At 29.6% G+C, this 12852-nt stretch overlaps 1 protein-coding gene across 4 annotated transcripts in view; it reads right to left on the bottom strand.

The window, feature by feature from the left end:
* Idh3g (Isocitrate dehydrogenase (NAD(+)) 3 non-catalytic subunit gamma) overlaps positions 1-12852 on the bottom strand; it is a 101608-nt gene that overhangs the window by 29345 nt on the left and 59411 nt on the right. For all 4 annotated transcript variants that reach the window (XR_012756076.1, XR_012756075.1, XM_075362787.1 and 1 more), the window contains exons 7-8: positions 11723-11954; positions 5341-5527 (exon numbers count right to left, since the gene is read on the bottom strand). Coding sequence is in view for 2 of the 4 variants with exons in the window: in XM_075362787.1 (XP_075218902.1) it covers positions 5341-5527; positions 11723-11954 (419 nt within the window). In the remaining 2 variants the exon portion in view is untranslated. The remainder of the gene's footprint in view (positions 1-5340; positions 5528-11722; positions 11955-12852) is intronic.

The following is a 12852-nucleotide window of genomic DNA, read 5'->3' as shown; positions in this document are numbered from 1 at the left end:
TATTTCTTCACAAATAAGATCAAGTAATAGAATTAGAAAGAAATATTTCTGTGCAAATACATAACGACTTAAAGTATGCAGAAATATATTCAATCACTTTAGATGAGAGTAATGATGTAAACGGGTATGCACAACTAACAGTTTTTTCTTAGTATAAATCAGGCAATATAATGAAAGAACTAATGAAACTAATAACAATGAAAGGGAAGTGTACCAGTCTTGAATTTTTTTTAAATAATTTGATACTGTATTTAAAGAAATGGATACTGACCTATAGAAAATTGTTTCTGTTACAACAGACGGTGCACCATAATGGTGCTAAAAAACATTGCTTTTATTCAGCATCTTAAGCAAAATAGACTTAAAAAATATTATATTATATTTATTCTCTGATTGAATTTCACTATGTAATACACCAGCAAGTTCTGTGTGCAAGCGAGTAAAAACATTTTCCAATGTAATGCCGGTTGTAATAAACGTCATCAACTTTATAAATGTAAGAGGTCTTAATAAGTGAGAATTTTCCCAATTATTAGAGGAAATTGAGTGTCAATATACTGGGATTTTGACACACAACAATGTTGTGGTGTTAATGTTTAATGCTTTGCTCAGTTGTGGTCGAGTTCTTAATTGGTTTGTCAATTTATTAGAAGAAATAAAACTCTTTTTGAATGAAAAAACAATAGTTAATGATGAATTTTCAAATGTAGATCAGTTAAATGATTTAATGTTCTTATACGACATCACTCAGCATTTCAATGAACTGAATAAAAAACTTCAGGGAAATGGACAAATTGTATTAATGATGTTTGAAAATATTAAAATATTTATGACAAAACTTGACATTTTCATTACAGTTTTGGAAATGAAAATCACTTTCCTCAATTACAAAAACAATAATTTTTGAAAATACTTTGACATTCAAGAAAATGCAGTTAAAATTTTTAATCATTATAAAGGAAATAAAACAAGCTTTCTAGGAGAGATTTAATCAATTTAAAAGTTTGGAAAATATATTTCACTTTATTTTATAACCATTTGAAATGGAATTCGAAAAGATGGAGTTAACCGAATTTATGTGGCTAGGTATCCACAATTTAGAAATGTAATTAGTTGAATTTCAAAACAGTAGTGTGGAAATATAAATTTGAAAACTTGATTTCCGAAGTAGAAGAAAACATTTCTGAAAGTAGTACAGATAATAAATAATAAACACATACAAAAAATTGAAAATATTATATTAAATGTATGGGATTCTGTACAAAACAAATTTATATCAATGAAGAAACTTGCTAATGCTCTTTTAACGATGTTTGGGTTTACATATTCATGTGAAAAATTGTTTTCGTTAATGAATTTTGTGAAACCTACCAACAGAAATAAATTTGGAAATGAATTGACTGTGAAATGCATTAAAATGAATTCAGAATATGAAATTAATATTAAAAAACTATCTGAGAATAAGTAACAAAAGATTTCACAATAAACATACTTTTATCGACTTTATTATAAATACACATTTCTGTAACTATGTTTATTAATAAAGAATATTTCATATATATATGTGCTTTTCTTTATTCCTTGTTCATTCAAATAGTCAGAGCAGAGGTGCCACTAGGCATGGTGTCATCAACTGGTGCAGTAATTCATGATATCACCCTACCAGTATCAATTTTTTGACGTCAAACATTGTTTTTGGTTTTCACTTGCAAAAGTAAAAGTTTTTAAAACAAAAAGGAAACGTAAAATTTTTAAAAGAGAGTACCAAAAAAAGGGTCCAATTTTTGGTGTTTCCAAATTATTGGTAACCTTTTTACCACACCCTCCCTCCCCTTTCTGAGTGATGCCACTAACTTGGTGACCCACAGGCTAATATTAAAAAAAAAATAATGAACAAAATTCGACCCACTTCTGAAAAAGGTTCGCCATCACTGTTCTATGGAATATTGTAAAAATACCTTAAAAATATCATAATATCATATCATAATAGAAGAATATACACTTGGAAAAAGCCAGGCGATACTGCAAGGTATCAGATAGATTATATCATGGTTAAGCAAAGATTTAGGAATCAACTCGTTGACTGCAAAACTTACCCTGGAGCAGACATTGATAGCGACCATAGTTTGGTGATAATGAAATGTAAATTGGGATTTAAAAACCTGAAGAAAAGGTGTCAGATGAATCGGTGGAATTTAGAGAAGCTTGAGAAAGAGGAGGTAAAGAAGATTTTTGAGGAGGACATCGCAAGAGGGCTAGTAAAAAAGATAAGGTAGAGAATGTAGAAGAAGAATGGGAGAATGTTAAAAAGGAAATTATTAAATCAGCAGAAGCGAACTTAGGCGGAACAAAGAGAACTGGTAGAAAACCTTGGGTCTCAGACGATATATTGCAGCTGATAGATGAACGTAGAAAATATAAGAATGCTAGTGATGAGGAAAGTAAAAGGAACTACCGACAATTAAGAAATGCTATAAACAGGAAGTGCAAACAAGCGAAAGAAGAGTGGATTAAAGAAAAGTGTTCAGAAGTGGAAAGAGAAATGAACATTAGTAAAATAGACGGAGCATACAGGAAAGTTAAGGAAAATTTTGGGGTGCATAAATTAAAATCTAATAATGTATTAAACAAAGATGGTAAACCAATATGTAATACGAAAGGTAAAGTCGATAGATGGGTGGAATATATTGAAGTGTTATATGGAGGAAGTGAATTAGAAAATGGTGTTATAGAGGAAGAAGAGGAAGTTGAGGAGGATGAAATGGGAGAAACAATACTGAGATCTGAATTTAAGAGAGCATTAAAAGATTTAAATGGCAGAAAGGCTCCTGGAATAGACGGAATACCTGTAGAATTACTGCGCAGTGCAGGTGAGGAAGCGATTGATAGATTATACAAGCTGGTGTGTAATATTTATGAAAAAGGGGAAGTTCCGTCAGACTTCAAAAAAAGTGTTATAGTCATGATACCAAAGAAAGCAGGGGCAGATAAATGTGAAGAATATAGAACAATTAGTTTAACTAGTCATGCATCAAAAATCTTAACTAGAATTCTATACAGAAGAATTGAGAGAAGAGTGGAAGAAGTGTTAGGAGAAGACCAATTTGGTTTCAGGAAAAGTATAGGGAGAAGGGAAGCAATTTTAGGCCTCAGATTAATAGTAGAAGAAAGATTAAAGAAAACAAACCAACATATTTGGCATTTATAGACCTAGAAAAGGCATTCGATAATGTAGACTGGAATAAAATGTTCAGCATTTTAAAAAAATTAGGGTTCAAATACAGAGATAGAAGAACAATTGCTAACATGTACAGGAACCAAACAGCAACAGTAATAATTGAAGAACATAAGAAAGAAGCCGTACTAAGAAAGGGAGTCCGACAAGGATGTTCCCTATCCCTGTTACTTTTTAATCTTTACATGGAACTAGCAGTTAATGATGTTAAAGAACAATTTAGATTCGGAGTAACAGTACAAGGTGAAAAGATAAAGATGCTACGATTTGCTGATGATATAGTAATTCTAGCCGAGAGTAAAAAGGATTTAGAAGAAACAATGAATGGCATAGATGAAGTCCTATGCAAGAACTATCGCATTAAAATAAACAAATACAAAACAAAAGTAATGAAATGTATTAGAAATAACAAAGATGGACCAATGAATGTGAAAATAGGAGGATAAAAGATTATGAAGGTAGAAGAATTTTGTTATTTGGGAAGAAGAATTACTAAAGATGGACGAAGCAGGAGCGATATAAAATGCCGAACAGCACAAGAGAAACGAGCCTTCAGTCAGAAATATAATTTGTTTACATCAAAAATTAATTTAAATGTCAGGAAAAAATTTTTGAAAGTATATGTTTGGAGTGTCGCTTTATATGGAAGTGAAGCTTGGACAATCGGAGTATCTGAGAAGAAAAGATTAGAAGCTTTTGAAATGTGGTGCTATAGGAGAATGTTAAAAATCAGATGGGTGGATAAAGTGACAAATGAAGAGGTATTGCGGCAAATAGATGAAGAAAGAAGCATTTGGAAAAATATAGTTAAAAGAAGAGACAGACTTATAGGCCACATACTAAGGCATCCTGGAATAGTCGCTTTAATATTGGAAGGACAAGTAGAAGGAAAAAATTGTGTAGGCAGGCCACATTTGGAATATGTAAAACAAACTGTTAGGGATGTAGGATGTAGGGGGTATGCTGAAATGAAACGACTAGCACTAGATAGGGAATCTTGGAGAGCAGCATCAAACCAGTCAAATGACTGAAGACAAAAAAAAACCTTAAAAATATGCAACTGCTTAGCTTAGTGACAGACAATAGCATACAGTGATGACAATGACACTGGTTCTTCAAGACTTAAGAGCATCATAACATCTTTTTCAGTGAGTTTATAATTTTCCATAGTAGATTAATAGTCAGTTCCTAGTTCAGAGAAGTAGGAAGGAATACAGTATATTAATATTGTAACAGGGATTGTGTTTGTATAATTGTTTTACTAGAGTTGTCTTTGTAGTAGTAGCTGCTACTAATTATCCGAAATACATGCTGTGTATCCTATTAATCAAACAATCTGTTTAGCTACAGTCCAATCCATCACAAGTCAATGGCCTTTCCTCCATAATCACCAAAATACTTTTGGTATAGGCTTACTAAGAAATATTATACTGTACCAGCTCTTCCAGTAAAACATTCCATTCTAAATATGAATGATTCAAAAATTACTTACGTCATGGACACTGTAATCAAATAAAAAAACTGTCACTAATGACAAATTTTTATTCTGGAGTTTAAATACAAACACTCCTGATAAAGTTTCAAAAGCTTGTTAAAGATTTTGACAACGAAAACTATACATGATTGGTAATGTATTGCTAAAACTAATTAAAATTAAAAACCTATGAAACAAGGAAGAGTCAACATATAAGAAATTAAAATCATAATAAATCACACATGCCTTTAACATTAAAAAAAAGTCCTTGCATAACAGCCCTAGTAAAGGCTCCCTTACTAGGAGCCTCTTACTAGGGCACATTTGGTAAATCTTGTTAAAACAGCCCTACTGGATTGTGCCATACATAAGTACTTTAGTACCTCACACACATTAAGTTCTTCAGTACTTTATTGGTATTGAGTTCAGATTAACCAGTAATAAAAAAATGCGTTAAGAAATAAGAATAATTACTGAACTGATCAAAATACAATATGTCATAAATCTTAGCTTGATTCACTGAAAAACCTGAAAAGGAAGGCAACATTAAACTGGTGATGATGAAAGATAGATAATAAAAAAAAATTGATTAAAACAACTTCAAATTATTATGCTAATTGAAAATAATGACCTGGAGTATGGATACGGTCTTCGTTTACAGTCTTGTTTATAGCATTCTCAATAATATCAGCATGGGTCTGATGTCCTAGATGCTGTAGCATGTCAACAGCTGAATTTAACATAGCAATTGGATTTGCTATATTTTTTCCAGCAATAGCAGTTCCAGTATTTCTTGTACCCGGTTCAAATATTGCATACTGAAATTAAGAAAAAGTAAATAAATAAAAAATATTAATTTTAATTATCTATAACAAAGCACCTCTTCTCCAGCACAAAATCACGTAGAATTTGATATTACTTAAAACAGACTATACCCATAGTCTGATATGACTGAAAATAAGTGTTAAAATATGCCTTCATTATACATAAAATTTATATTGGCATATAATGGGTCAACTATATGTTAATATTAAACACATGCATATTTTATAATAATAGGTTATAAAACCAATCATTTGAATCTTGGTTAATGTTTCATAACATATAATTACAAAATATACATGCGTTTAATATTAACATAATTTTTATGATTTTCTAAGTATGAAAAAGTAACTTTTAGCTTCTATTTTTTTCTAAGTCTTTTATCTTTCTAAGCTTGTTCAAAAGAGTCTCTTTTTTATAATATTTTACAATGTTTATAATATTTACTTTTTCAAAAGATATACACACAATAAATGACTGTCACAGAATGACAGTGTGTATCTAGACTGAAACATTACAGCCATATTACTGTCAGTACCAAGCAGATCAAGTAACATAAAAGATTAAATGCTTTGAAAATATTAAATGTTTACTTTAAAACTGCATTTATAAAAAAAAATTACTTTATGACCATTATGATTGATTTTTAGATCAAGCAATTTAATGAACACATGTGGGAGTAGTTTCGTACACACAGATAAACAGCAATCAACATTCCTTTTTTATGTGTGCAACATTAATCATTTATTTTTAATAAACTGAGTAGATTTATTAAGCGGTTTTATTTTAATTGTTATCTTTAGTGGTTATAGATCAGTCATAAATTTAGGGTCCACTATACAATCTGAACAAGAATAAGGAAGGAGTGATGAAGAGAATATGAAGATAAGCTAATTCTGATACAGAAAGGAGTTTGGCAAGGATTTACTCGGTTTGGTTTTCAGTTTGTATATAGAAGCAATAAAGGACCTGAAGGTAACTTTGAGAATTGAGCAACTACCCAAAGAAAAATGATTATATTGAAAATCACTGGTGGCATTGTTCTTTTTACATAACCCAAGAATTAATTAGAAGAAATCTTGAATAGCATGGATTAATTGCTAGGAGAATGATTCAATGGGAAAATAATAAGAGTGAAAGTAATGAGATGTAACGGAAATGAGAATGCTGAAGCATTAGGAGAAGACATACGTAAGTTGAAGAATTTTTTTATCTTGGTACGTAAAATTACCAAGTACACTCAAAGTAAAGTAGAAATCAGAAGCAAACTGGCAGAAGTTGGTAGAGCTAAAAAGAAGTCTGCCAGTATTAAATATGGATCTACAAATTAGAAAGATATTCTTTGAGATATCAGTATGGAATGTAGTGTTTTACAGTAACAAAATGAAGGCAAAAGGAGAAGAGAAAATAATGGTATCTTTTGAAATGTGATGTTACAAGAAGCTGTTACTGGAAACTAGGTGGGTTGATAAAATACAAAATAAAAATCTTAAAATTAATGGGAGAGAAAAGCTTGTGGATGAATTTAAAAGAGACAAACTAGACTGGCTGTTCACATATTAGGACATTCAGGTTTAATTTAAATTGGTATGTTTAAAATGAGTAAAAATATATGTAATAAAAGGGATGTGTAAAAAGTAAAAAATACAATGGAAGATAGAACAAATAATCGAGGATATAGACCAATATACTTAGCTGAAAAGATCAGTATCATCAAATCACTGTTGATAAAAAACTATATGAATTCTAACTGTTACAAGGGTCTTAAAAAAAGTAATGCCTGTTGGCACATCCTCATCGCACAGGTGGCCTACACCACATCTATCCCTATTCAGCTGGTCTGTTTTGTGTCTACTTAGTCTGTGTTATTTCTCAATGCATTCCTTACACTTGACCTGCTTCTGTAGGTATTTTAAATGAATAAGAAAATAGAGAATGCTGCTGTGAGTGAAGTGAGATCTGCAATTTGATTTATTAATGCAAGAATAAGAAACTGTGCAATTTTCACCATTAAATCAAGGAAATTTATAGAGATCTGATGAATGAATCATCAGTACAACAATGTTGTCAAAATTTTTATATAGGAAAAGAGAATGTCCACGAGGAGTGAACTGGTTGTCTATTTGTATGAAATAAGTACATCCAAGCTTAATGATGAATATAAAAAATACTTCACTGGTGTTCTGAAAATTTAAGTAGGAATTTTTCAATCATTAAGTCTACAGTCCCAACCTGGTCCCTAGTCACTCATCTGTTTACCAAACTCAAAAACTTTCTTGGAGGAAACCATTTTTAGAGTGACAAAACTTGAAGAAAACTCTATCTGAATTACTTGGCAGCACAGGAATCCAATGTGGAAATATCGAAACTCATCAGTCAGTATAACAAGTGCTTGAAAATACATGGTGACTATGTAGAAAAGTAGCTTAAAAATTAGTTTATGTTAAATAATAAGTCTTGATTAAAACTATTTGTTGGTTATTTTTTTAGCATAAAATGGGTACTACTTTGCAGATGACATTTGCATTATCCAGGGCTAAGTCTAAAGGTTTATGTAGTTATATTAAACATCTGTCCAGCTGGTTAAAACTTTTTACTGTAGTATCTGAAAGCCAATACTCCTAATTTTAAATTAAAATGATCTAAAAGTAAAAATAGTAGTCTTTTTTCTAATTTATGTTAAAATAGCTACACATTTGCCTTTATGCACATGTATATTTCTTCAGAGATAAGCCATATTTTTAAATGACTGCCCAAAAAGGAGTGTATTGTATTTAGGATGTACGTATATATGTATGTTTGTTCCACTGTAGCAGCTCAATGGCCGAACCGATATGACCCCGAGTTGAATCATTACATTACTGGGAGTGTCATAGGCTATATATATATATATATATATATAGTAGTAGTGAAGATTTGCCAGTTGAAACACAAAATTAAAAAAACTGAATTAATGGACTGTGAGCGCTGTGTTAGCTGGGTTTGAACTGAAAGATTCAAATCAATCGAATGAATAATATTGCAAAAATAACAGAATTAAATTTATGTTAAATAAGATAGAATAATATTAAATAAATTAAAAAAATTTCTGTTTAATAATAATGGGCTTCCCATGGGGACTGCCTATGAGGCTAGAAGGGTGAGGTGATGCGAGCACCTTGTGCAAGGCTAGACCAATCATCACCATCAACTGGTAACAAATAGGGTGCTCCTGGGACACTTTTTGTGAGATACAAAGGACTGCTCTTATAATATCTCTGCATTCATCCAATTTTCAAAATTCAAATGGGGTAATTGTTAATAGGCTGAAGGTTAACTTTTGCATGCATCAGATACATTCTTGATCTAGCAGATCATGAATATTCGAAAGTTATATTTTTGCAACCAGTCTTCCAGTTTTCAAAATTCAAACAGGGTATTTGCTAGTATAATACAAAATCATGACAGAATCAAACCAGAACAAAAATTAACTAATATACTAAGAAAAATCGAGTGGTTTGCACTACGCCGAGACCAGCTTGAGCCCGGTGAGCTCCCACAAACGGTCTTTGTAGTTTGATGAGAGTTGAATTAGAGGTAATGCTGTTAGCATCAGATTGAGGATCAATAAGTTGATTATTGTCAAATTTGATGCTTTAGGGGGACAGGGCAAAGTGGAAGAGCGTATGCTTCCACCAATATTGTGCTGAGCTGTGATAGTGCATAAACTACAAGGAACACCCTAGATAGAGCTGATATAGATCTAAACACTCAAATCTTTGCCATGGGCCAGGCCTACGTAGCGCTAAGTCGCATGAGACAATTGAAGAATTTAGCCATTAGTTGTTTACATCCCAGAAAATTTAAAATATGAAAAATAGAAAATTGTTGTATTGATCCACATTAAAAAAACTCTTGAGGAATTCAATCGCTTGAGAAATCTGTAAGTTTAGACTGGTGTATGCCAATTAAATAAATAAACTGAAATGTTTACAGTTTCCTCATTTGGCTCAGTACGTTAAATACATACTATCCAAAAGTTTTCAAATCGTGAATTTTTCTCAATGATCACTAAAAGATATTAAAAATTAAACAATTATAAAAATTAAAAAACATGACTGCCAAAAAATAAGAATAAATAAATAAATTTTACTAAAAGAACGACAATAAATCAAACTAAAAAAAAAGCAAACATGGTAACAAAATAAAGGACTAAACATCGTTATGCAGTATTTGATTAAATAAAATAACGGGTGACCAGTCAACTTTCAGTTTAAATATATTTTTCATATTGTAGAAACAGCACACATTTAAGACTGTCTAATGATTAAGTTCTCACCACGCATGTAAGGCTGTCTAATGATTAAGTTCTCATCAAGTCTTATATTGATAAGAAAATTTTGTCCTTCAACGAAAATATTTAAATGTATAGTAAGGGGTGCTCTGAATAGTAATTGTCCAATATTAAAGAACTAGAATTATTCTATAATAAAGAGCTCTTTAATACTGGACAATTACTATTAAAGAGCACCCCGACTGCATTTAAATGTTTTTGTTGAAGGACAAAATTTTCTTATCGATGTAAGACCTGGTGAAAACTTAATTACTAGACAGCCTTAAGTGCCTACTATTTCAACAACATGAAAAATATATTTAAACAAATTAAAACTATCTGAAAGTTGATTGGTCACCTGTTATTTTAATGAATTAAATACTGCATAACAATGTTTGGTCCTTTATTTCGTTACCTTGTTTTCTTCTTTTTTTAATTTGATTTATTGTCGTTTTTTTTAGTTCAATTTAATTATTTTTATTTTTTGGCAGTCATATTTTTTAATTTTTATAATTGTTTTTATTGTTTAATAAGGTGGTAAGGTCAATTTAAAATTAAAAATTAAGCAATTTTTTCTGCGATGATGACTAACAGTGTTTATTTCAGATTAATTAAGCATTCTAAATAATACATGCTTGCATCTATGACACAAATGAAATAAATTATTTATAAAATGATATAGGAATAAACTAAAACCTACATTACTTTCTAGTAATAACAAAAGTTGAGATATTTATCATAAATAACTTTAAATCCATACCACACAATAAACCATCTTGGTTTATTTCTCTAAACTAATCTGATATCAATTTTATATTAATTTTTTTATAAATAGCTCTATATTCCACAAAACTAAATAATTATTTAATTATCATTAAAATAAATTATTCTGTAAAACTGCTATACATGATTTTTTTTAAAACACACCGCAAACTAAACAAATATGCAATTTCATATTTCTTTAAAACTGTTTAGATGTTTACTTAAAAAGTATGCATTTTACAAATAAAAATTCTTAACTTTGAGAATAGAAGTTGCAAGATTTTCAAGTCTGAAAAATTTGTTAATACTGAAAACATGAGATTTTAATGCTTGTCATCATCATACAAATTTGAAAGAATACAAAAAACCAACAAAATGTCAATAAACAATTTTTTACTTGACAACTGAAAACTTCAATAAACAACTGTACAGAAGCAGAGCAAACTTTCATAAATTTCAGTTATTTTAAATAAAAGAGCTGAAAGGTAAAAGAAATTTTAATTTTGATAATGTGATGTTCTTGATAAAAATAAAGAAAAGGTTAAGTAAAAATACTGGATAAAACCATGTCCCACCAGAACAGAGATAAACCCTCTCGCTCAACACACTAACATTGTTTTTTTAGACAAAAATATAATAATAATTTAATATAATAATAATATAATTTATAATATTATAAATTAGGAGGGTTTAAATTTTTGTTCTCATTAATTCTTTGAAATAAAGAAATAAGAAGATAACAGAAAAATACTTTTGACTAAGAAGGATTCCAAACATATTCTTAATGTGCAATATATAAATAGTTTCTAATAAGCATGCCTTCAAAAATAAAAGTCTCATTCAAATACAACCAGTGATTCTAAAGTTATATAATAAAAAATGACCAAAACTATGAAAATTATAGAAATCATTTTTACTTCATAAGACTGTGAAAGAAAGCATTACACACTGAACAATATGTACTAAAATAACTATTTCCTTACATAGACAAACCCTTCAATTTTATTACTGTAAAAATTATACAATAGCAAAATAATTAAATAAAGAAAATTAGGTAAAAAGTCAATGTACCAAAGTGGAATATAACAAAAAGATATCCGTAACAAATGAAACTTACATGATCACCATAATTTTTTCCTGAAAGAAGACCTGCACCACCAACTAATCCACAAACAACATTAGAAACAATAGTTCCATATAAATTAGTCATCATCATAACATCAAACTGATGTGGGTTTGAAACAAGTTGCATACAACAGTTATCTATAATCATATCACCATGTTCTATACCAGGATAATCCTTCGCTACTTTACGAGATGTCTCCAAAAACAAGCCATCAGATAGTTTCCTTCAAACACAAAAAACATGTAATTGCACTTAAATTATGTTCATAATTTTGGTTAATAATAATAATAAATCAAACTAATATAAATTCAAACAACTATAGATGTTTGAGGTCTATTTAAAAATCTTTGCTCATTCCAGCAATATCAAGGCAAGGTCTGATTGCTAAAAGACAAAAATAAATAAATTTCCTTAACATTAAAACTAACCTCTTGCCTTAAAATGTTTTTTATCTGTTAACACTAAAAACTTGTTCCTCTTTTACATGTAAAAGTTTATTAATAAAATCTTTTTTATTGCAAAATAACAGAAACATAACGACCTGAAATTTCTTTAAAATTCTAACCGAGGTTAATTCATGCAGCTAATATTAATTTTTTACCATGTTTACACATTTAAAATTAAATCTGTTGTAAAAGCATAATTAATTAAATTCCAATTAATACTGTATGGATATCATGCACAATTACAGAATATGTTTTTCTTAGAACTCAACAAACTTAACCATTTAAGTATGTATCAAATTTTACATCCTGACACAATTGAAATATATGTTACTTTCTAACTGTTTTATAATATTTAAAATAAAAAGATATTTTAGACATGCTTACAGTTTATATATTATTACCTATCTACTGTATATGTTATTTATAATGTCTTACATATTCAAAAGCAAAGAGCCACCCAGTGACATATTACAGCTCAGACAATAATTTCCATAATTCAATAATAAAAAATTGTAGCATTATTGCTTCATAACAAAGAATTTTCCAAAACCATGTTGCCTTTCCTGATAATTCATCTGAATATGCTCAACAAAATTGTAAATATTCTTTGAAGAAAAACTATGGCATTGTGTGGATTACAAATAAGCAAAAAAAAAAATACACATCTATTACTAA

The sequence above is a fragment of the Lycorma delicatula genome, chromosome 4, assembly GCF_047948215.1.
Source record: "Lycorma delicatula isolate Av1 chromosome 4, ASM4794821v1, whole genome shotgun sequence".
Lineage (NCBI taxonomy): Eukaryota > Metazoa > Arthropoda > Insecta > Hemiptera > Fulgoridae > Lycorma > Lycorma delicatula.
This window is presented reverse-complemented; position numbering and strand designations above follow the sequence as displayed.